Source organism: Cyanidioschyzon merolae, chromosome 13, assembly GCF_000091205.1.
Source record: "Cyanidioschyzon merolae strain 10D DNA, chromosome 13, complete genome".
Lineage (NCBI taxonomy): Eukaryota > Rhodophyta > Bangiophyceae > Cyanidiales > Cyanidiaceae > Cyanidioschyzon > Cyanidioschyzon merolae.
This window is the reverse complement of record NC_010139.1, coordinates 552691-574614: the sequence shown is the minus strand read 5'-3', so window position 1 is coordinate 574614 and position 21924 is coordinate 552691. Positions and strand designations below refer to the sequence as shown.

General features: G+C 56.2%; 6 protein-coding genes and 1 non-coding gene across 7 annotated transcripts, besides 2 other annotated features; 5 read left to right on the top strand and 2 right to left on the bottom strand.

Annotated features, from left to right (window-relative positions):
- Positions 1–184: 184 nt before the first annotated feature.
- CYME_CMM232R lies at positions 185–314 on the bottom strand. The gene has a single exon (XR_002461456.1). It is a non-coding gene; the product is annotated as a 5S ribosomal RNA (ribosomal RNA).
- A 612-nt stretch (positions 315–926) lies between these two features.
- CYME_CMM231C (6-phosphogluconate dehydrogenase) lies at positions 927–2852 on the top strand (the record flags this gene model as incomplete). Its single annotated transcript, XM_005537052.1, has 1 exon — positions 927–2852. One exon carries the CDS (start codon positions 927–929, stop codon positions 2850–2852), a length of 1926 nt encoding a protein of 641 aa, XP_005537109.1.
- Positions 2853–3004: 152 nt separating this feature from the next.
- Positions 3005–5234: a sequence feature (possible transcribed region).
- Positions 4624–5892, top strand: CYME_CMM229C (3-isopropylmalate dehydrogenase; the record flags this gene model as incomplete). The annotated part of the gene is made up of 1 exon (XM_005537051.1): positions 4624–5892. The coding sequence occupies one exon, from the start codon at positions 4624–4626 to the stop codon at positions 5890–5892; it is 1269 nt and encodes a 422-aa protein (XP_005537108.1).
- A 1218-nt stretch (positions 5893–7110) lies between these two features.
- CYME_CMM228C (unknown hydrolase) lies at positions 7111–8310 on the top strand (the record flags this gene model as incomplete). Its single annotated transcript, XM_005537050.1, has 1 exon — positions 7111–8310. One exon carries the CDS (start codon positions 7111–7113, stop codon positions 8308–8310), a length of 1200 nt encoding a protein of 399 aa, XP_005537107.1.
- A 3331-nt stretch (positions 8311–11641) lies between these two features.
- On the bottom strand, positions 11642–12796 carry CYME_CMM227C (hypothetical protein; the record flags this gene model as incomplete). The annotated part of the gene is made up of 1 exon (XM_005537049.1): positions 11642–12796. The coding sequence occupies one exon, from the start codon at positions 12794–12796 to the stop codon at positions 11642–11644; it is 1155 nt and encodes a 384-aa protein (XP_005537106.1).
- A 1602-nt stretch (positions 12797–14398) lies between these two features.
- Positions 14399–15661, top strand: CYME_CMM226C (hypothetical protein, conserved; the record flags this gene model as incomplete). Its single annotated transcript, XM_005537048.1, has 1 exon — positions 14399–15661. One exon carries the CDS (start codon positions 14399–14401, stop codon positions 15659–15661), a length of 1263 nt encoding a protein of 420 aa, XP_005537105.1.
- Positions 15300–16574: a sequence feature (possible transcribed region).
- Positions 16575–17522: 948 nt separating this feature from the next.
- Positions 17523–19949, top strand: CYME_CMM224C (hypothetical protein, conserved; the record flags this gene model as incomplete). Its single annotated transcript, XM_005537047.1, has 1 exon — positions 17523–19949. The coding sequence occupies one exon, from the start codon at positions 17523–17525 to the stop codon at positions 19947–19949; it is 2427 nt and encodes an 808-aa protein (XP_005537104.1).
- Positions 19950–21924: the final 1975 nt, after the last annotated feature.

The window sequence follows — 21924 nt, the reverse complement described above, 5'->3', positions numbered from 1 at the left end:
GGCGAGATCGCTCTGTGCAACCAGGCCTCCGCAGTTACCCACTCGTTATCGTCGTCGATCTGGACCACCGGTTGCAAGTGTATTCCGGAGCAAGCCGGCCTCACAGTGCTTCCCCGCCAGAATACCCGGCTCGCGTCTGCTGCTGCGCGCTTTAGAACAGGTCACCGCGACGTGGTGGCAAAAGCGAACTTGCGTCACTCCCGTTTCCCGTGCGATCCCTCATCACAGTACTCAGAGAGCCCAATGCTGCTTAACTTCGCGATTCGAGATGGGACGCGGTGTTTCCAGCTATGGTTTGAACGCAAGTGATGATTGAGGTTCCATATTCATATATATACCCGTGCGCATTCGATCCGCCTGCGTTGCGGCGACGGCCGCCAGTGCAGGATAGCGCTTGACGGTGCGTCGCGCGCTGTGCGTAGCGCTGCGGCCTCGTGGCGGCTGTCTGCGATCCGTTGCGTACTCGTACTGGAGCTGCAGTTGCGAGCTACTGAGCGAGCCGCTCATTCGTCGCTGACTGCGGCTGTTTGTGGACCGAGTACGTTGCGTTGCTTGCTGCTGCTGTTGCTGCTGCTGCTGCTGTTATTGTCGGTGGTATTCGTGCAACTGCGAGAACTCGTGACGCGGACTGCATCGATCTGCAGCACCCCCGTGCATCGCGGATCGGTTTTGTTTTTCGCTGTGCTCAGCTTTTGAGCGTGCGTGTTGTCGTAGTGACCGTGAGAGACTTGAGCGAGCACCTGACGTCAAGTCGCCGAGTGCTCGCGCCGGGGCACAGGATCGGCAGCTGAGGAGTCCCGGAAGCAGCACCAGACGGCCAGTCGCTGCGCGCTGCCCCGTCTAGAGCGCGGCAGACCGAGGAGGCGCACCCGGTGAACAGGCCGGCCGCCCTCGGTCACGCAAACTACCTGTGGATCGCCTCAAGGATGGCGACGACAGCGGGCACTCGCCGGAGTCCCAGTGGCGGGGCGCTGTGCTGGGCCGCCGCACCTGTCGCTGCGGTGCGCTTCGGACGCTGGGCGCCTCCGCGTGCGCACTCCTGGACACCCAGGCGTACGTACCCGACATGGAGCCTGAGCTTGGTCCGAAGCGCTCGCTGGTGCCTGCTCCGAGGCCGCCGCGCACAAGTATGTGGTGCTGCCGTCATGTCTGCGACGGAGGGCTCGTCTCCGTCGAGTGCTGTCCGGGAAAGCGCGTCGTCACATCCTGCAGGTCGCGCAATATCGGACGCGGGTGTCATTGGCCTTGCGGTCATGGGTCAGAACTTTGCACTGAACCTAGCGTCGCACGGCTGGCGAGTCTCTGTGTACAATCGAACGTATGCGCGGACGGCGGAGACTGTTGAGCGGGCGCAGCGGGAGCTCGCGGCAGATGACACGACAGCCAGCGGGAGCGTTACCGGCTTTGCGGACCTGCGGTCGTTTGTGCTTTCGCTGAAGCGTCCGCGGCGGGTATTCCTGCTGGTGAAGGCGGGGAGCGCAGTCGACGCAACCGTCGAGGCGCTGGCTGAGGTTCTGGAGCCGGGCGACATCATCGTGGACGGCGGCAACGAGTGGTACGAGAATACGGAGCGACGTGCTGCGTCTGTCGCGGCACGCGGCCTCCTGTACGTAGGCATGGGCGTAAGCGGTGGCGAGGAGGGTGCGCGCTACGGGCCTTCCCTGATGCCGGGCGGTTCACGGGAGGCGTACCAGCAGCTTGCGCCGCTGCTGGAGCAGGTTGCGGCGCAGGTGCCCGGCTCTGGGCCGTGCGTTACCTACATTGGGCCGGGCGGCTCGGGGAACTATGTGAAGATGGTGCACAACGGGATCGAGTACGGCGATATGCAGCTGATCGGCGAGGCATACGACCTGCTTCGGGGTGCCGTTGGCTTGGATGCGATGGCGGCTGCGGAAGTGTTTGCCTCGTGGAACGCGGGCGCCCTGCAAAGCTTCCTCGTGGAGATTACCGCGCGCATTCTACGCGTGCCTGACACGTCTTCGTCGGCAGCGTCGGCGCCAGCGCTCGTAGACCAAATCCTCGACCGGAGTGAGAGCAAGGGCACTGGCCTGTGGACGATGACGGAGGCACTGCGGCGGGGCGTGGCGGTGCCGACCATCGCTGCCGCGCTCGACGGGCGCTACCTCTCAGCGCGGAAGGACGAGCGCGAGCGTGCGTCGCGGGTGCTCCGCGGACCCGAGCGGCTCTCGGGTACGGGGCACGCCTCCGAGTTGGCGGCCGCCGGTGCCTCACCCGGAGCCGCTGGCGCTGTAGCTGAAACTGGACCGGACACAGCTCCCGAGCGTGTCGCCGCCCTAGCGTCTGGCTCTGTACGAGCGTCGGCGTCGACGTCGCGTTCGGATGCATCGGCGGAGCGAGCATTGATCGCTGCTATTGAGGACGCACTCTTCTGCAGCAAGCTCTGTAGCTACGCGCAGGGTCTCAGTCTGCTGCAGCGAGCGAGCGGTGAGCAGGGCTGGTCGCTGGATCTCGGGGAGCTTGCGCGCATCTGGAAGGGCGGCTGCATTATTCGGGCACAGCTGCTTGAGCGGATCGAGGGCGCTTTTCGACGAGACCCCAGCCTGCCGAATCTGCTGCTGGACGCTGACCTGGCTGCGGAGATTGGACGTCGCCACGAGAGCTGGAGGCGTGTTGTCGGGCTGGCGGCATCGCTGGGTGTGCCGGCGCCGGCGCTGACCGCGAGCCTTTCGTACTACGACACGTATCGACAGGCGGTGCTGCGCTCAAGCCAGCTGGTTCAGGCCCAGCGGGATTGCTTCGGCTCGCACGGCTACGAGCGTCTGGACGATCCGGGGCGGCGGTGGCACACGCGCTGGCTCAGCGGTGGCGACTCGGCGGAGGTCTCGAGCTAGGGCCTTGGGCGGGACGCAGGTCTGTGTGTATGATCTGGATGTGTGTACGTCCAGTTTTCCTGGTTGCCGCCCAGAGTATCTGCGAAATGTTTGCTTGCATGGATCTTTCGGGTGGTGTACTGTAAATGCTCCTGGTTGCTTGCCGAAATCCATGCTTTATAGGTGTGCATTTGCATCTCTCCGTCAGTGCATTCCGACTAGGCCAGCTCACTGCCAGAGTCCAATGTCGTACACGTGTCCGTAGGCGTGTCTCCATCGATGCACCGCGTACACTCCTGCACGTCGCAAGCTCGATGCTGGTGAGGCGTTACTACTTGCTCCCTGAGCCACGTGCCTGTCGCTGGACCCGGCTGCAGTGCCAGAAAGAGCGCCCGCCAATGCACACGCCTCAATACCGCCATACGCCCGCGTGCGTGCATGCGTGCGTGCGTGCATGGCCCATGCGTGACGGCGATAGCGACTGCACGCATTCAGCAACGGACACGTGGCAAAGCGTTGGAGCACCTGTCGCATTGAAGGCGAGCGGATCGCGCGATCCGAGCATGCGCGACGATCCACACACAGCGACGCTGGCTGGGGCGATCTGCATGCCGCCGCTGTCGATGCAGGGCGATGCGGCAGCACCGGGGTGTCTCTCTGTGGAGGCCGAGTCAGGGCGCACCGTCCCAAGTGGCTGTCGTCGAGTGGACGTGCCAGTGCTCCGCGGTGCCGTGACCCCATCACGTCATATGGCCTTTCGAAGCGCAATGCGAGCACCCAGGATGATGTCTGGTCCAAGACAGTCAGTGAAACGGAAACATTCCCACGAACACAAAGTGAATAAACATACCCACTCACAGACGCCACCCAGCCTTTTTATGACAGACCGCCTGCAATCCGTTTCAGTTTCTGCTCACACACTACGAGCCTGAGAGGCTGCCCCACAAAGATGGATCGTGGCAGGTCCTAGGGTCTCGTCTTTAGCACCATACATCGTCTGATACCAATAGCGTCGTTGAAGTGTCGGGTCACAAACTCCATACGTGCATTGACGCTGACTGAATTCACAGGCGCAAAAATTCCTAATACTCGTGCCATATATGCCACTACAATCTCGTCATCATCTCGTTGGGCAAACACCTTCCCTCGAGTATCGTCGCTCTTGTCGTTGTTCTTGTTCGCCCCATGGTCAGCGAAAAGAGGATTTCTTCGTGTTTTTCCTGCAGCCGGCGATGCCGATCCTAGCAGATCCCCGACTTCTTCGCCCATATCTCTCCTATGGATTTTCTATTTCTTAGAGTGAACTCACTTGGAACGCGTCTGCTATACACCGCGAAAACGCACTTGATGAAACTCACCTGAAGGTGGAACAATTTTGTGGTCGAAGGCCGTAATTTTGTGCCGAGGGTGTCCCTCGCATATCACACCGGCTGATTCTTGCTATCGTTTACTACGAACCGTACTTTCGAAGATTCCCATATGTCACGGCCCGCAGATTACGTATCATAGCTATCCATGGTTTGCACTAGAACCTGGACAAAAGCTGTTCATAAGGAAAACCTGGTCCAACACGTTGAAGCTGTTCGAACGAGTCTCCCAGCGAGAACGCTGCCTTCTGTGCCTGCATTGCCGGTGCCGATCAGCGGGTCTTTCTCAGCGCGCACAGATGGCCCCGGTGCACCGACGCAGCGCACGGCCCTCAGAAGACGCAGCCACTGAGCTCTGCACTAGTGTCGACGCTGTATCCGTGTGCCTACTCCCATAACGCTGCGTTCTACCTAGGATAGAGCATATGTCATTCAGCGCAACGTGCTTCGTGAATACCTTTCCAAAAAATGTCTCTTATTCAAGGGAGCAGCGTTTCCAGAAACTTGTCAAGAACTGTCCCGCATCCAGGGCGCCGACGCGGCGGAGAGCTCCTCGCCGGACGTGCCTAGTTGCGAAGGTCGCCCGGCACCGGATCGCCGTCCTGCCTGGTGACGGCATCGGGCCAGAGATTATGAACGTGACGCTTGAGGTTTTGCGAACGGCCGGGCGGCGCTTTGATGTCGAGTGGGAGTTTCTCGAGGCACCTATTGGCGGGGCAGCGATCGACGCCGCCGGGGACCCGCTCCCAGTAGAGACGCTGTCTCTGTGCCGCCGCGCAGAGGCTGTGCTACTCGCTTGCGTAGGTGGTCCAAAGTGGGATAATCTATCCAGCAAACAGAGGCCCGAAGCTGGCCTGCTGAGGCTGCGAAAAGAGCTAGAAGCGTTTGCAAACCTGCGTCCGGTCAGAACGTTTTCTCAACTGCTTGACGCATCGCCCTTGAAAAGTGAGCTCGTGGCTGGAGTCGACCTGATCATTGTTCGCGAGCTCACCGGTGACGTCTACTTTGGCGAGCCGCGAGGCATCGAATTTATTCCAGAGGGAAATGGTGAGCGCGAAGCATTCAACACCATGCTGTATCGCGAATCGGAAATCGATCGCGTGGCCAAAGTCGCCTTTGAGTTGGCTATGACTCGACCGCGACGGAAGCTCTGCTCCGTCGACAAGGCCAATGTCTTGGAGACAAGCATGTTGTGGCGCAGCAGAGTAAGTACCATGGCTGCGTCGTATCCGGATGTGGAATTTTCAAGCATGTACGTGGACAACGCCGCTATGCAGTTGGTGCGTTATCCAAAACAGTTTGACGTCGTCCTTACGGGCAACATGTTCGGTGACATTCTTTCCGACGAGGCAAGCATGATTTCTGGTTCATTGGGAATGCTACCCAGCGCAAGCCTCGGGGACGGCACATTCCCTGCCATCTACGAACCCATTCATGGTTCTGCCCCGGACATTGCTGGCCAGAATAAGGCGAATCCAATGGCATGTATTTTGTCTGCGACGCTGATGCTCCGCTACAGCCTCAATCGACCCGACATGGCCGATGCGATCGAGCTGGCGATCACGAATGTTCTGGATCAGGGCTACCGAACTGCAGATATCATGTCGGCCGGTAAGCGACTATGCAACTGCTCGGAGATAGGCGACAAAATTCTGGAAGCGCTCCAGGAGAGCGCGGTATCTCGAGTCGCTTGAGTCAGTGTCTGAGGATGTAGACTCTGTGAAACCGGGGCGCTCATGGAGTCGTAGCCAAATCCCCGGGGTTTTGCGTGCTTCGCTTTTTGCTGCTGTTGACGGCTTCGCGATTTATAAAGAGAGGTTTCATGCTCCTGAAGCCGAAGGAATACGAATAAATTGGTTTTCTGGGCTAGTTTTGAGGCGCCCTGAGGACTTGCGTCCTCAGGGCTTTGCAAAGTTTTCGTTCCAAGTCATGGACTGCATTTTCTTTGGAGAGGTGCGGCATTCTCAGTTACGCCCAAACTCGAATTAAAACACCCGTCTGATCAAACAGGCAACATGCTTCCAGTTACGGTCTTTAGTCGTTCAGTGGTAGCGCTCAGTATTTCCCGGGCGGCAGTGGAGGACTCGTGCTTTGCTCGGCAAGCGCCAGTGCACCAAAGCTGCAGACGCTCCTGCTTGGCTTCCAGAGGCAGCCCGCCCTGGTCTTCGTTCCCCCTAAACCGGAGAGGCAATTTGACTAGTGGAAACTGCTTTCTAGGCGCACTGCAACGCAGTTCTGCGCGTGTGCGTGGAGCACGCCCTCAAGCGTTTGCCCTGCCAATATTGTAAAGCCACGAGAAAGCTCTGGAGGAGGCTTCAACAGCTTTGGGAACGAGCTGTCACCGACCACAGCCCTTACGCTCAGCTTTATAGTTACATTCCAACGTGCAAAGCGTCCGTCGTGTCCATTTTCAGAAAAAAAACCTTTGCAACCGAGCGAAGACTCTTGACGCTGCCCGGAACGTCACCGAGGCGCCAGATACCCAAACAGCGGGTGAAGTGGTGGCGTTCTTGGCCCTGGTCCCCCATTGCATTGTGATAAACCATTTCAAGAAGAGCGCCTAGCGCTTTGAAGACGCACAGCTCGCTCGAAAAACAGCCTCATCCTCCTTCTCACTTGCACCAGCAGGCGATCGTTACCCGGCTAGATACGCCCGCTACGACCGGCGCACTGTCTTGAGCCAGCGGGTGCTGCACAGCCGTGGACGCAGGAACGAACACGACTGCGTGACAAAAAGCCTTGTGAACAAGAAAGCAGCGTATAGCTTGTGGTTCAGCTCGCTGAGATTTCCATTGCCGCGTCTTGGTTGGCCATAGTGCTGAATCGCTTCGCAGGGCAGTTTGCGGTAGTGCAGACGCTCTAGAACGACGGACGCATCCGTTTGCTGCACCAGAGGCGGTCAACTTGCCTCAATGGCGAGCGCCAGCAGCTGCTTCTGTGGGCAGATCCGTCTCCGAGCTTTGAACCCCCCTAAAACATGCACTTCCAACTATGTTGGATGCAATGGGCGGTTGTTGCGTCCTAACGGTCACCGGTGGCTCGTGGCGTCCGCAGCGAACGCGCCCCAGCAGCGCGGACTAGAGTTTGCGAACGGGCCGAGCCCGAAACCAAAGATTCGTGCAATCGCTTCGGATATGGACGGGACTTTTCTCGCCAGGGATCACTCAGCGCCGAAGCGAAATATCGAGACGGTGCTCGACTGTATGCAGCGCGGAATCTTGTTTCTTCCAGCAACTGGAAAGTCTCGGGCCGGTGCAATGGCGTCTATTGGACCGCTCGCGAAACATCTGACGTCAAACGGTAGACACGGTGCGCCTGGAGTATATATACAGGGCCTTGTGGTGCACGGCCTCGAGGGTGAGCTCGTCTATCAGCGAACGCTGCCGCGCGAAACCGCCCGGGAGCTGGTACGCATCCAGCGCCAGCTTCGGTTCGGGAGTCTCGTGGCCTACTCTGGCGACCGGATTATCTGTGAAAAGCGCAATGAGTACACCGAGCTTCTGATTGCCTATCATGAGCCCGCGCCCGACGATTCTTTCGGTGAAGTTTGGGAGCGTATTCTTGCCCGGCCAGAACAAGAACTACCCATTCACAAGATGCTCTTTGTGGATACGGTGGAGAGGATTCGCGAGCTGCGTCCGCTTGTTGAGGACGCCATGGGACAAAACAGCGGATCAGCCGCAATTTCGGACGGAGGTTACAACACAAAGATGCAGGATGACACCGGAAACGGGGCACCGAAATCGATGAACTGGACCCCAGCAGAACGAAATCCCTGCAAAGCCGTCGAGACGGATATGCGACCGTCGCCTCGAGGCCGCTGCGTCCAGGCCTGTCCGGAAATGCTGGAGGTCTTGCCACTGGATGCCAACAAGGGGAACGGCCTGCAGCGCCTACTCCATCACCTCGGCATATTGCCGTCTGAAGTGCTCGCAATAGGTGATGCCGAGAACGATATCGAAATGATCCGAAATGTGGGCCTGGGTGTCGCAGTTGGAAACGCCTTGCCGCAACTCAAGAAGGTTGCCGATGTCGTTCTCGAAGAGACGAACGATGAGGCTGCCGTCGCCGCTGCCTTGGAGCGATTCGTGCTCTGTCCATCGAAGGCATAGCGAAAGCGTGCGAGGCGCCCGCCATAGAGACGTTTCCGGATGCGCGTGCAGAGGCAGTCACACTGGATGCCCCGCAGGCGGAATGCGCCGGTGCGCAGGAACTCCCGCAGAGTCCGCCACCGAGGGCGGGTTGTGTTCATGAACCTGTTGCAACGATCTTGAATGTCCTTCATGGCCCCTCGATAGATGCGTATCCTTTGCAGCACTTGATGGTGTTTGGAACTGCAGAATGCTGTGTGGCGGCGGCTCGACGTTTCCGGTATCAGCGAGGGAAGAGGCCCTGTACCCAATGATGCAAGATTTTGCATCATGGCGTCATTAGTTATGAGCGTCGTCGCAACACCTGCTTCTCTCTTCAGGTTGTTGCGTCGCGTTTTCAAGCTGCCTCTTCCTGAGTCCATACGTTTCACAAGACATGTACAATAAACGAGCCCTGTCGATGGATATACCGCGGCGCACCTGCAGCGGTAGCAGCTCGTCCAACGGCCTCGTCCCGAAGACGCACCTCGGGGTGCGCAAACCTCTTCCAATTGTTCAGCTTCCGGTCGCCTTACCTGTATAACTAGTACTGCCTTGCAGTGCTCGAGCAGCGCCACTCGGTGAAACACAGCATCCATCGATTGAGGGGTTCATCATGTTGCGGCGCCATTTGCGGATTGCCTGACTCCAATCAACACTTACGGGCGTCGTGTTGAGGATGAGCTTTCCGGTGCATCGCTTCGTGAATAGACTGCCACGCGCTGCTGAGCTTTGTCATGGTGATCCCGCATGCTCTATCCCATGAACTACGGATTGTGGAGTCAGATGCGCTATCCACGCGCAAACGCATGCTGGCGTGGCCACGGATACCACGATACTGTCTTTGAACGATCAGCAGAGGGCACTGCTCGCTTTGTGATCGAAGAGAATGAAGGCTGCGACTCGTTAATCCTGCATCAGCACTGCTCGTAAGCGCCTCCATCAGGTGTTTGATTTGGGAATATTGTTGCGAATTAGGTTTCTCAGAAACCCAGATGCGTACGATGCGGCATAAGCTGTCGGGCTCGTTCCACTCTGGTTCCTCTGTGTTCTCCAGCGGCACTTGTTGGGGTGCAAGCACCGGACAGAGGCGCCATGGCGCATGAGGCCTCTGCTCTCCGACCAGTGGACGTCTACTGCATGTGTATAAATTCTGCGAGAGCGCTCCGGCCTGGCACTGAACAGTGCAGCTGAACTGCTGCAGTGTTGACACAAAGGCTGTATCAAGTGGGTCCTGCAAGCGAGCGGACGGTATTCTGCGCGATCTCGAAAGCGGCATTGTCCAGCAGCGAGCATGTCTTCATGACTTCGCTGGAGCGCTTGCGGCGTCTGAGAAAGCACCTTGAGCGAATTTTCCCAGGGTCATCCATGGCAAGCTCGGCACCCGTATAGTCACTGGATTCATTTAACCACAATTCACGGTCAGATGATTGGTCTGAAGTCAACGGCATGTCATCAGATTCCGAGAGGAACGTGCAACTTGTACCGTGTTGCTGCTAATAATCTTGCATCCGGGACACGCTGATCAGGTTCAACAACCTTACGTTATTGGAAACGACCTTTGAGAGCGCCAAGGCAGACTGGATATAGCGACGCGTATGGGCAGTGGCCCAAAACACTCATGCACTTGCACTGGAATCAGCTGGTGCCCACGAAGAGACACGAGATGGTCTCAGGTGCTCAGCGGTTTGGTACATTCATAGAAATCAGTACAGTGGTACACCCGTGTCATACTGAAATGGAGCGGGTACAGTACCTAATTCGAGCATCCGCTCTAAATTTTGAGTCTCTTCCCAATGTCATCGATACGTGCCTATGCGGGCTTCTTCGGCGACTGCTTCCTTTTCCGCTACCCCAGCTCTTTCTCCAGGTACGCCAGTCTCTCCGTTCCTCCATGCTTCGTTCCCTGTAGTCGAATGATGCTGAGGGCTCTGCTAGAGACCTGATTTCACATCTGCCGGCTGTTATGGACACACCTCATTCACAGACGCAAGTCTCGATCAAAGAATCTGCTACCGTAACAGGCACGGTGTGCGCTTCAGAGCTATGCAACACTTGGTTGAGGTCAGACGCTCCCCTATATCCACCTCGGCTCGTGCTCCTCTGAAGGCCGCTCTGTCGCGACAGAGCACTCTCTTTAGCGCTCGATACTTTTCATTGACGGGTAGACGAGGCCTCGCTCGATGGACCATTCTGTTTCCGCGCTCAATGCCCGACACTACGATAACGCGCTTCTTCTGGGCGATCCCTCGGCAAGTGATCTTGTCCGCTGCACACACAAGCCCGTGTCGTTCCATTTCGTGGAGCACTTCTGTAACGAAATGTGGCCAACGATGAAACAGGTACCAGATATGAAATCCATACCGCAAAACAAGTCGACAGATATCGATCGGCCTGCGCTCCCTCCGTTCCAAGCGTTGACGCACGCTTTACTGAAACAAGTCGCCACGACGACTAGTGTCAGAGTCTACGATCGGTTTCCATGCCACTGGAAGAGAAAGAAGTCTCGAGGGCATATCTTGTCGGAGGTATCAAGCTGGTGTCGAATGTCGTTTCGTTCATGACCGCATCAGGCGCAGGTTTTGTCCTTAGCATGAAATCGAATGTTTCACGCGACAAGTCCGGCGAATTATCGGCAGGAGCTTGTGAACAAGTCGCCAATGGACGATATCCAATATTTTTCGACGTCGTTCTATTGGAGCGAACTGCTGCGACCACGCGTCGCCTTGAAACCAAAGAATCGGAAGCTCGACGCACAAGCGATTCAAGTATGCTGTACCAACTAAAACACGAGAAGCATGGCGGCTTCCACCTATGCACTGGATAATGATATCTGTTATATTACGAACCCTTATCCGATGGCGTCGCGAATCATCTTGCTCCCAGTGACGTAACGAATGCCAGCGTCAAAGCGCCGACGGATCGACTCTGGAAACACACTCGAGACTCCTGAACCCAACAGTGAATCCGAGAGCCCCTCTTCATGCGCTTCGAATATCCAGCGTGGTACGTCTAAAGAAGAGGTAGATGAAAAATCGAAAGGCAGGAACAGATCGAGCTTTTCAGTAGCTCATTCCAATCTCGCACGGGTTTCGAGCTCAGAGCTCTTCAGCCGCTAGTATGCAATTCCGGATAACGCACCATTCCACAGCACCTGCGCTGCTTCTACTGGCTCGTCCTGCTTTCTGAAGCGCATTCCGGCATTGTATTTGATTCGATTCGAAAAGGGGCCAAAGAAGCCACGTCCTTCAAACTCCCCTGAAGAACGTTACGCTTTAAATACAATACACATAACATCCTAGCCTATTACAACCTATGTAGCGCTAAGCGCATTCAACGCCACGTTAATGCCGGTACCCAGCGTCGCAGGAAAAGAGCGGCACTCTGCACTCCCTCTCTGGGCTGAACACATAATGCAGAAATCCTCGACAGACTCCTCGATGGTGGTTGGAGATGCGCTGCATGGTTCGCTTCCCGCAAACTGTCGAAACACGTTCTGGCACCTTCGTAAAACTCGCACAATAAAACACTCGGGCGGACTTGGGCCATGGAATGATGCATTACATGGGAGAGCGTGCGTAACTTCGCCTTCGATATACAGTCGGCATCTTTGAGCGAGTCCCTCTTCATCCGAAGGGAGCGCACCGCCCGCAATGTACGGTGACGTCAACGCCCGAGGGCATGGACGCGACGATCGTTGGTTCTCGTCAAGGCGCTTGTACGCTGCTCGGTCGAAATGTGGTTTCCTTCCAGTTCCATGTTCGACATCTGCAACGAATTCACTGCGCATCGATTCTGTGGCGTGGTACGGCCCTGGTGAGCCGCCCCTGAGATGCGCATCGGCGGACAGCGGTCGACCGCCAACCCTGTCCGCGAGCGTCCCGGGCATTCGCGGCTCTGTAATTTGTGCGTCATCTACCCAGGCTACATAGCTTGGATCCACTCGAACAATCAGGGCTGCGCCCTCCGTGCCCACGTGGATTAATTTGGATTGTATCTCCGCTTGTAGCGTTTGCTTGTACAAGTTATCGTTAGAACCGAGTGAATAGAACGTATATCGAAACGCTGCGGTTGTGAGCTCAGTTCTGGGCCACGATGCGACCGCAGAACTATTCATCGGACTTGTTCCAGAGGCGCCTCCAGCTTTTGATCTCGATACAGACGTGTCTTGCGCGCTGACAGTTACAAGCGCTGGCGCTAAGGATAGCGCTGCCCTGGTCAAGGCAGGAAGGCGCAGCGCATCCGCATCCCCGGAAAATGCAGGCTCCCGGTCGCTACGGCCCGATCTCCCAGTGTCCTTGGAATGAGGGAACCCCGGTGTAAGTTGCAGCCTCAGACCTGAGGAAAACTTTACAGTTCCACGTTCGCTCGGGTGTCTGACACCTCCCGCTAACGTTCTATCCACAGCGCGACCCCGGAACTGGTTTCGTCCGCCGGTTCTCCTCGAAGCGAGCTGAACGAAGGCCATTGTTCCTGGCCTTTGCTGGCGCCAAACGTGCCGAACAACCGTGGTTGCGACAACCACGCAACAAGCTCCCAGCTTTTGGATGACCAGGAGTCCAAAGCCCTGCTCTGGAGCAAGCAGGAGCGCGCATGCCACGGTTACCGTTCCTGTGATGAGCGTGATGCTCACCGATGCCCGCGTCGACGGCAGGTGTCTGCGCGCTGCACGCGTGCCGGACACGCGCCGGACACGCGCCGGACACGCGCCGGACACGCGCCTAACACGCGCCGCGCTCGGTGCCGGTGATCGACGCTCGTTCCCGTTTGTCACATGAATTGTAGTCCAAGCCGCAGCGGGCGAGCGTCAGCAAATGCTCTGTCGAGGCTCATAGCAGACGCGTTCGAAGTGCGTTCATTTTCAAAAAACGAAAAATTCAAGGGAAAGGTATGGATGTGGAAATGGGTGATCCTTGATGGCCGTTATTTCCGGATGCTTGAAGCAAACGAAAAAATTATCCTCTTGCCAACCATCGAGCAAAGTAGAGCATTCGACGATGAAGAAGAAGACGAAGAAAAGGCGAGATAGGCGAGCAAGGGTGTTTGCGAGACGGAACGATGACGAGGTTGTATTGGCGCAGAGGGCACGAGTTCGAGTGCTCCTTGCATTGGTGAGTGCAAACGGAGGCAATAAACGAATGGAATTCGTGAACCGAGACTTTCATGCTGCAACGAGCATCAGGAGATGTGCTGCGCCGGAGAGGAGCCCCGGGGAGCTGGCGCGCACGCCCTCTGTGGGGTAGCCTCTCAGGCTCGAAATGTATAGGGAGAAGCCGAAATCGATAGCATGCGGCTGGTCGGAAAAGGCTGGCAGGCGTCTGCTGATGGGTCTTCATATACCTCATTGGAGCGGTACGTTTTCGCTGCGTTGAGCGTGCCGACGCTGCGAGCATGCCTTTGCGCAACGCCTCTCGCTGAACTACCGTTCATTGCGGGTCGGCCCAGCGCTTTGGGCACCTACCCACTGGTGGGTGCCAAGCACAAGTCCGTGTTGCGAGCCGCACACGAATTTCACACACGATCGCGCAAGAGAGAAGCGGCCCCCAGGATACATCCTAACAGCCAAATTTCTCCAACGCGCAGTGCACCGAAGGCAAGTCTGCATCCACAAACCGGCTGAGCACGAATCGAATTTGAGGCTCGATTCTGTGGCGAGTGAACCGCGCCCCGAGCCGACGCCCTCTGCGGTATGGCAAAGTGGTTCTGTCGCTGTGATGCATCCAAACTGGCGGCACAGGCGCTATCACGGACGATCAGGGCAGGCACTCGGCGCACGACAGAACGTAAAAAACCACCAGCACATCAAAGAAGAAGTATGGGTTATGGAACTTGGAATGGAAATGCTGGACGCATCTCTGAATGGTACCATCCGTACCGCAATCTGGGATCCCCGATCAAGGTAAGCGTCTATGAAACACAAAGCAAATCGCGCTGACCGTCCATTTCTAAATCACTGGACAAGCGTTGCAGATCGGCGCTGGAGGCGGCGCAGCAAAGCCTGCAATGAACAGTTACTGCTTCGACAATCTTACTTCACCTTATCGGAGTACCAGTTTTCAGAAACTAGTGAATGCCCACAATGTTTGTACCAAGCATCACGAATTTTTGCGTCTATGATAGAAGCACATCGACAAGAACTACGCTCAAGACGAACACTATCGGTTACGACTGCTTTTGTTCGGAGGTGAGGAAACGACGAGGTAGCGCGCGCTTCACGCTTCGTGCCCAGCTCGCGCCGGGAGCAGGCGGTAGCACCCCAGCATCGGGGCGCAATCAACCATCTTCCGCCGGCGCTAGCAGGAACTGGGACGAGAGGGTTGAGTTGGCGACGCCGTTTGGTGTCGCCGTACGCGAGCTGCTGTCGCTGCCAGCCCGGGTTGCAACGGTTGCAGAACAGTGCCGCACTGAGGGCGGCATTCCCCAGGCACAGAGCCGTTTCGAAAAGCTGCGGGAAGCCATCGCGAACGGGAATATGAGAAGTCGTCTCACCGCAATGCAAGAAGCGCACTTCTACCCAAGATCCCTCGTCGTGCCGGTGCTATTGCAGGTGCTCCGCTCTGCTGTTGAGCACGCTCGTGAGCGCAACCGACTCGAAGGAACCGGACCAAGTGCGGCGGACTCCTCGCGGCCGAAGAACCTGTCGACCCTGGTGCTACCGGATCGAGTTTTCGATGAAATGTCACGCTCTCAGGCAGCCTTTTCCCTGGCTATTCTTCTGGGCCAGGGTCAGGCGACGTCAGAGGCAGCTGTCGAAGAGTGGCGCCAGATGGCTGTCGAGGCCCTCATTGAGGTACTTCAGGAGGACCTTGACCCGGCTGCCCGTGCAGCTTCTGCAGGCGCTCTTGGCCATGTTGGCAGCCGATGTGAACAATTCAAACCGATGTTGGTGAGTCCTTTGCTTGGGTGTTTTGAGAAACAGAGCGAGGACTGGATTGTGAGGTTGAGCGCGGCGGCGAGCCTTGGGCTGGTACGCGCACGTGAAGCGCTGCTCCTGTTTATCGAGGAACTGAACAGTCATGAAGTGAACAGTGAGTCTGGGAAATCGCTCCTTGTTCAGACGGTGATATGCGCTCTTGGTGACCTCGCGTACGCAGACTATTCGCAGTCGGAGATGGACCAGGAACTGCTTCAGCGCTCAGTTCGAGCGATCGAGCGCTTTACCCGAAGCGAGGATGTTCTTGTGCGTATTTCCGTGACCGAGTCGCTCGGGCACTGGTGCAGGCACTCGTCCAAGGCACGCGCGGCGGTTGAATCACTTCTGTTGGACCCGAACGAGAACGTGGCGAAGACCGCTCGTTTCGCCTTGGACACCTATGCGAAACAGGATCAGTGATAGACTGTGACACTACAAGACTGTACAGGTTTGGTCGTGGTGTGGGCACGGGTTTCCTAGGTTGAATCTACGTGAAGCGCAAGCGTTTCGTGTTTGATGGGGATTTTGATACGTGGGTTGTAAAGCAAAGCTTCGAAAAGTTTCGGCGGATACGTCTCCGATTTCATAGGATATTCGGAGAAATCCAGGTTTTCACAGTGGCGTCGACGGAAACATCATCAACGGAGGTGCGGACGGGCCTCAGGTCGCTAGCTCGCTCGAATCAGTGAGAACAGGAATGCTGGAGCTTTGGATCTCGGACACAAAGTACTCTGTCGGATGCTCGGCGACGGTGCTTGTGTTATGATGGACGATACTGGGTTCCACAAACGCTCTAAAGAACGGAACAACGTGCGATTGTGTATGCCGCAGGTAGCGCAGACGGCGCCGGGATCGCCCAAAAAAATGCCCGTGATCATCGGGCACTGCATACGCGGCGCAGCAACGGGGCGTACATCAAGCAGTCCCTCCAGTACCTGTCAAGAGCGTATATCCAGCCAAGAAGCAAGGATTCGCACGCCACAGGGCGGCACTCTGAAGAGCAGGAGCGGGGGACGTATGAGTTGCACGACCGCAGTCTCGTGTCCAAGCCGCGGATGGCGCAAATAGGCTGTGTATAGAGAAGATCTAAAGCAAATAAATTGTGTATCGCAACTTTTGCTTGCTCTTAGAGTGCGTCAACAGCAGCCGGAAGCAGCGATTTCGGGACTCCAACGCTGACGTCATATCCTTCGACTCCTAGTGACGAAGCTGGAGAAACAGGAGATCCCAGCGTATTTAGCGCCCAATACCACACAGCAAAATAAAGCATTCACTAAAAAAAATTTCGCAAATACTAGTGTTCACGACTACTGGAAAAGACCCGTACGTTAGTGAGTACGCGACAGTACGCTGCGTATGCTTGTTTTCCAGTTGCCTCGCATCAGTGCGAAACGTGGCACTTGCAATGCGCGGAAACGCACCACGACCATGTATATACAGTTATGTCTAGAATGTGATCATACGGTGGCGCTCCTGAACGGCAGACGCTGATCACGCGACCGGTCCGTTGCCCTCTGTGTCACGTTACAGGCCGGAATCTTCGCGAGCGAGACCGTGTCCGAGCTCGGCCCGCAGATAGTCCGATTTCGATGCCTCCGTTATAGGTGGCGTCAGAACTTTCGTTCGTGTCGTTCCGACGTTTACATAGACAAGGGGTTACTTCCGTGTCCGCTCACTGGTTTGTTTTCTGTTTAGCGCTGTTTTTGAAACAGACGCGTTCTATCCAGCTGCGCTGAAGTTTGTGCAGTCAAGAGCGCCGAGCGGTGAGCGTAACGCACCTGAGTTCCACTGCATAGCGTGACTTGTGTTAGCGACGCGACGTGCGAGCTGCGCACGAGTCGTGAACGCTTCACAAACGCAAGCTGGAGACTTGAGAGGTGGGGTTCTGGGTGTTCCTTAAAGCTGAGAACCGGGCACGTACATTTTATTGTTTTGACTCGAGGTGAAACACAAACTGCATTCACGAATACGTCTCCCACACCGCAGCTTTCAAGTTGAACGACTGAATTCTCTTCGCGGACGCACTTGCGGCCAGGTTCGGCCCAGCGCGTGCAAACGCGCTCTCTTGCGCGGAGCAGTTACGGGTTTGGTCTTTGTCTGCACAGTGGACAATATAGTTCGGGGACACCGGGATTCACCTTGGGGTGGCACGACCTCGAGATTCACGTCGCAGCACATTTTGAGCGTCCCTGAAAGCGTCTCTTAGCTCCAAACTCTGGCCGTGGGGCAATCTGGAACGATCGCTACACTCTTAATCACATAGCCGTGCATATTACGATCAATGGCATCGATGAAAGCAGGTACGCATTTTGAAAATGAAGACAATGGGAACGTGTCGACGAACAGCGTAACGCTGACGCGCCATGCGGTACCAGCTGCGTGGAAAGGGTCATCGTCTTTGCCGTATACTATGGTAAGTTGCTTCTCCTGGGCTGACTTGTCCGACAGTGAATCAGATGATGAAAATCAGACTTCGAGACCAGGTGCGGACTTGAGCAAGGGCGTTTCAATCATCGAAGAGAGCAAGAGCATGGATGATCAAGTCGCAAACGCCTTGAACAAGACCGTCTACGATGATTTGTCGATACAGCTTAGCCCATTGACAAGCGGAACCCCGACTGCAAGTAGCAATTGGCTCCGGAGTCTTGAGGCTCGTTCTGCGCTGAACCTTATACATGAGTCGTGCCTTGGTCACTCTAGTACGACAGAGGTGAAAGCAAATGTGAGTAAGTTTCCCGAAAACGGCGATCGATCAGACCCGTATAGCTCGGTTTGTGAGAGCTTCGATCTCTTTGGGTACGCGAGTCGCAGCTGCGCGCGTTCAGCGCCAGGCAAAGTTGCATCTTCGCGCAACTGCGCAAAGGCATCGCAGGGTACTATAGAGGCGGCGGACGCAGAGATCGCGTTGCTACCTCTACGCGGAGAGAATCCGACAGAAATGGGTGCGCAGCAGGGGCACAAGCTTTGGCAGTCTTCCCGAGCTCTTTTGGAATCTACCCGCCGTCATGGCTGCCATCGCAATGATTACAATGAACGTAGTAGCGATCAGGGGTTTTCTCTATATGCTGCCGTAGCGGAGCGCGTAGAACTCGAAGAAGTCATCGATGCTGCAGAGCGTGCCTCAAAAGCGATCACAAACGGTGGGGCTCGTCTCGAGCGACCCTACCGATCGGGTGCATCGGGTGCCTATCTCATTCGGAATGCCACAGGCACGCAGAGCGTGTTGGGAATATTCAAACCGTTTGACGAGGAAACTGCTGGTACGGAGCTGCCTTTGCAACCAGCGCGCATGTATTTCCATCCCGCCGAGGGTGCATTTAAGGAATGTGCAGCGTATTTACTGGATCACGGGCACTTTGCGAATATTCCGCAAACAGCTCTCGCAAAATGTGAGCTTGTGGACAACTGCGGCGACACAATGACGAGGAAGACCAAATGCGGTGCATTTCAAGTGTACTACAGGAACCGCGGCGACGCCGAAGACTTTGGCCCTGGTGTTTTCGATACTGAATCAGTCCAACGCATCGCCGCTTTTGATATACGAGTGCTGCAGTGCGATCGGAACGCATCGAATGTGCTCGTGTGTGACACTTCAGAGCTGCTTCGGCACCGAGGCCTTTTGAAGGACTCGGAATCATGCGAAAAGGAATGCAAACAGGCCTCGCAGCGAACCCAAATGCAACTTGTCGCGATCGATCATGCGTACATTTTGCCAGAGCAGGTGCCGACCGTTCCTCGGGCATGCTGGATGGATTGGACGCAATCCCAGGAGGCTGTGTTGGACTCGGTTCGGCGCTACGTCTTGGGACTGGACTCATTCGCGGATGTGAAGTTGCTGACGCGCGAACTTGGACCACGTGCGCTTCGCAAGGGCAGCTTGCGCAGCCTCTGTGTTGGCACCCTGCTTTTGAAGCTTGGAATCCAAGCAGGGCTCACACTCTACCAAATCGGTCTGCTTGTGTACGGAGACGCATCCTCGACCCGCTCTGCAGAGTCTTGGCAATCAACTCGTGCTGCCCGTTCGCACAGAACACAGGACTCGTCTCCTGAGGATTACGGTCGAGCGGAACAGAGTCGTTTTGAAGGTCGAAGCAAACTGGAAACTGCCGTTCTGGAAGCGGAACGCGTTTGTGCTGCACGAGACAAGCGGCTACAGTCGTTATTTTGCGAGCGTCCTACGAAACCTGTTGGGTCACTCTACGTACCGCTTGTGGATGACGATTATGGAGTCTTTGCGTTTGAGGAGCAGCTTCAGGCAGCAATAGCGACATCAACATCAAGTGGACCGATAACAGTATCCACAGCCATCGCTGGGCCCGAGCAACAGCACCAAGAGCACCAACAACCACGCAATACCTCTGCCGACGCGGAAACGCCATCGAACAAGACGCAGGGTATGTTCCACTGTTTCGATGACGCCGAAGCGGATTTAGTGCCCATCTGCGCACTGGAATCGCCGTTTTTCTGCAAGTACCTCTCCAAACGCCTTACGATCGAAATCGAAAGGCTGAAGCAGAGTGCGCCAGGCACCAACTCCGTTGCCGAGTCAGGTTCCGTCCAGAGTCTCATGGATATGATTGCTGCGCGCCGTTCCATGTCGCCGGAAGCACCTGTAGCGAAAACCAGTGCTCCTGCGAGCGGCAGTAGTCACCCGAAGCACTCTGGTATACGTCGTTGCTCGTCGGAGCCCAACCTTCAGATACCATGATCGACTCCGTTACGCCCATCTTGGTATTCGCATATTTTTCAGGATTAGTATGCGTCGGTGATCTATGCACTCTTTCGAGGGAAAAGCGGCCTGGACGAGTCGGAGTGTCTACGTCGTTTGCGTGCCGCTGAAGAGGTTCAGGTAACTGGGTAAAGTCCTTTTGCACGCTCGTTCGCCAATGAGACAACGATACGCGTTTGGGACGCGCCCGAAAGCAGGCGCCGGTTACTGCTATTCACCGCAATTCAAAAGATGACTAGCTGGAATCTGGCGAGACTCCAATGAAAACGCGAGACCGCTGCGACAGCTCACCCTAGCACAACACGCTGACTTTGCTCCAGTCCGTGGTGGCATTCAGAGGGAGCCTGATTCGATTCACCGGAGGTGCGTGATGTAAAAAATCGCACTGGCGATGCTGTTTGTACAGCGCACTGCTACGCTGCAGTGATCATGGGTCAGATATATTTCCATCGTCCATGCGTTGTGAGATGGTGCTGTTTGTACAGCGCACTGCTACGCTGCAGTGATCATGGGTCAAGATATATTTCCATCGTCCAATCGCACTGGCGATGCTGTTTGTACAGCGCACTGCTACGCTGCAGTGATCATGGGTCAAGATATATTTCCATCGTCCAATCGCACTGGCGATGCTGTTTGTACAGCGCACTGCTACGCTGCAGTGATCATGGGTCAAGATATATTTCCATCGTCCATGCGTTGTGAGATGGTGCTGTTTGTACAGCGCACTGCTGCGCTGCAGTGATCATGGGACAGATATACTTCCATCGTCCATGCGTTGTGAGATGGTGCTGCTGGTGTGACGGACGCTTCGCGGCCTGAACGCCGTCAAGCATTCCGACGTGACAGTTGATGTCGGGTCGCGCCTTTTGCAACACAGCACTGAAACATCTATCCAGCGGTTTCTGTACGCTTTTAGTGGATTGTAGTCAAGAAAATGACCGAAGTTCCATTGAAGGCGCTCCCGAGGGCCGCTCTCTGAAGACCAGCCTTCGCGTCGAGGCTGGACGCTCAAGTGATGCAGGAGCGCCTCGCTCCGCTTGTGTCAATGCCGTCAACACTCCAGCGCCGAATCGTCTCTAGTCTGCGCGTCACTCAGCTGCACGGCAATCGATGCTGCAATGCCCACTGACACTGGCCTGCCTAGTCGTTTTGAACATGAACGAGTATCTCGGGAACAAGTTGTGAGCTGTTTCGGAAGCGCGAGGGAGCATGTTTCAGACGCAACCAAGGGCCCTCGCGCCCAAGCTGTTGTGTGTGGTACTCTATGGCGTGAACGCTTTACATTGCAGGGCTCGAACGCATGGCTTGTGATGGTCGAGCAGAAACACGCCTACACGATGATCATGATGAAATCGAGGATAGTTAACGTGATTCGTCCGAGTAGGCCGAAGAATACGCAGTCATGTTGAATCATGGAGCACCATGGTCGCTCAGTAAATGCCCCGGCAAACCGTTATCGATGCACTTCTGACGTCTATCCGGATCGCTGAACCATAACCTGCCAGTGGATGACGCTAGGCGAATATCCCGTTCTCGCTCTCGCCTGGGCACGGATTTCTGTTCATCAAAACACTGCAGCGCCTTTCGTACAGTACCTCGGCTGCGTTACGAAACAAACGTTCCCTCGAATGTCCGCTCAACACAGAGCTGCTGGACGCACCGGAAGCACCAGGCAGGTCCGGGTGTTGAACGACGCGTTCGATACCGCGTGCAGAAACTCCTCACACGCGTTGTTCGTGGTGCAAGCACGCCACATCGCGAGCCGGTCGTCTTCGATTGTCTCGCCCGCTGACGTCCGATCGGCTTGCCGCACACCATGCCGTGCATCCGTCTCTGCTTCATGTGCTTCTTCGCTACCTGGGGATCAGCGAGCACCCGAGCCCGTGACGCGTGGATGTCGTCGGAAAGCCAACCACGGGAATCGCATGGCATCGAGTCCTGCACTCGTTGGAAA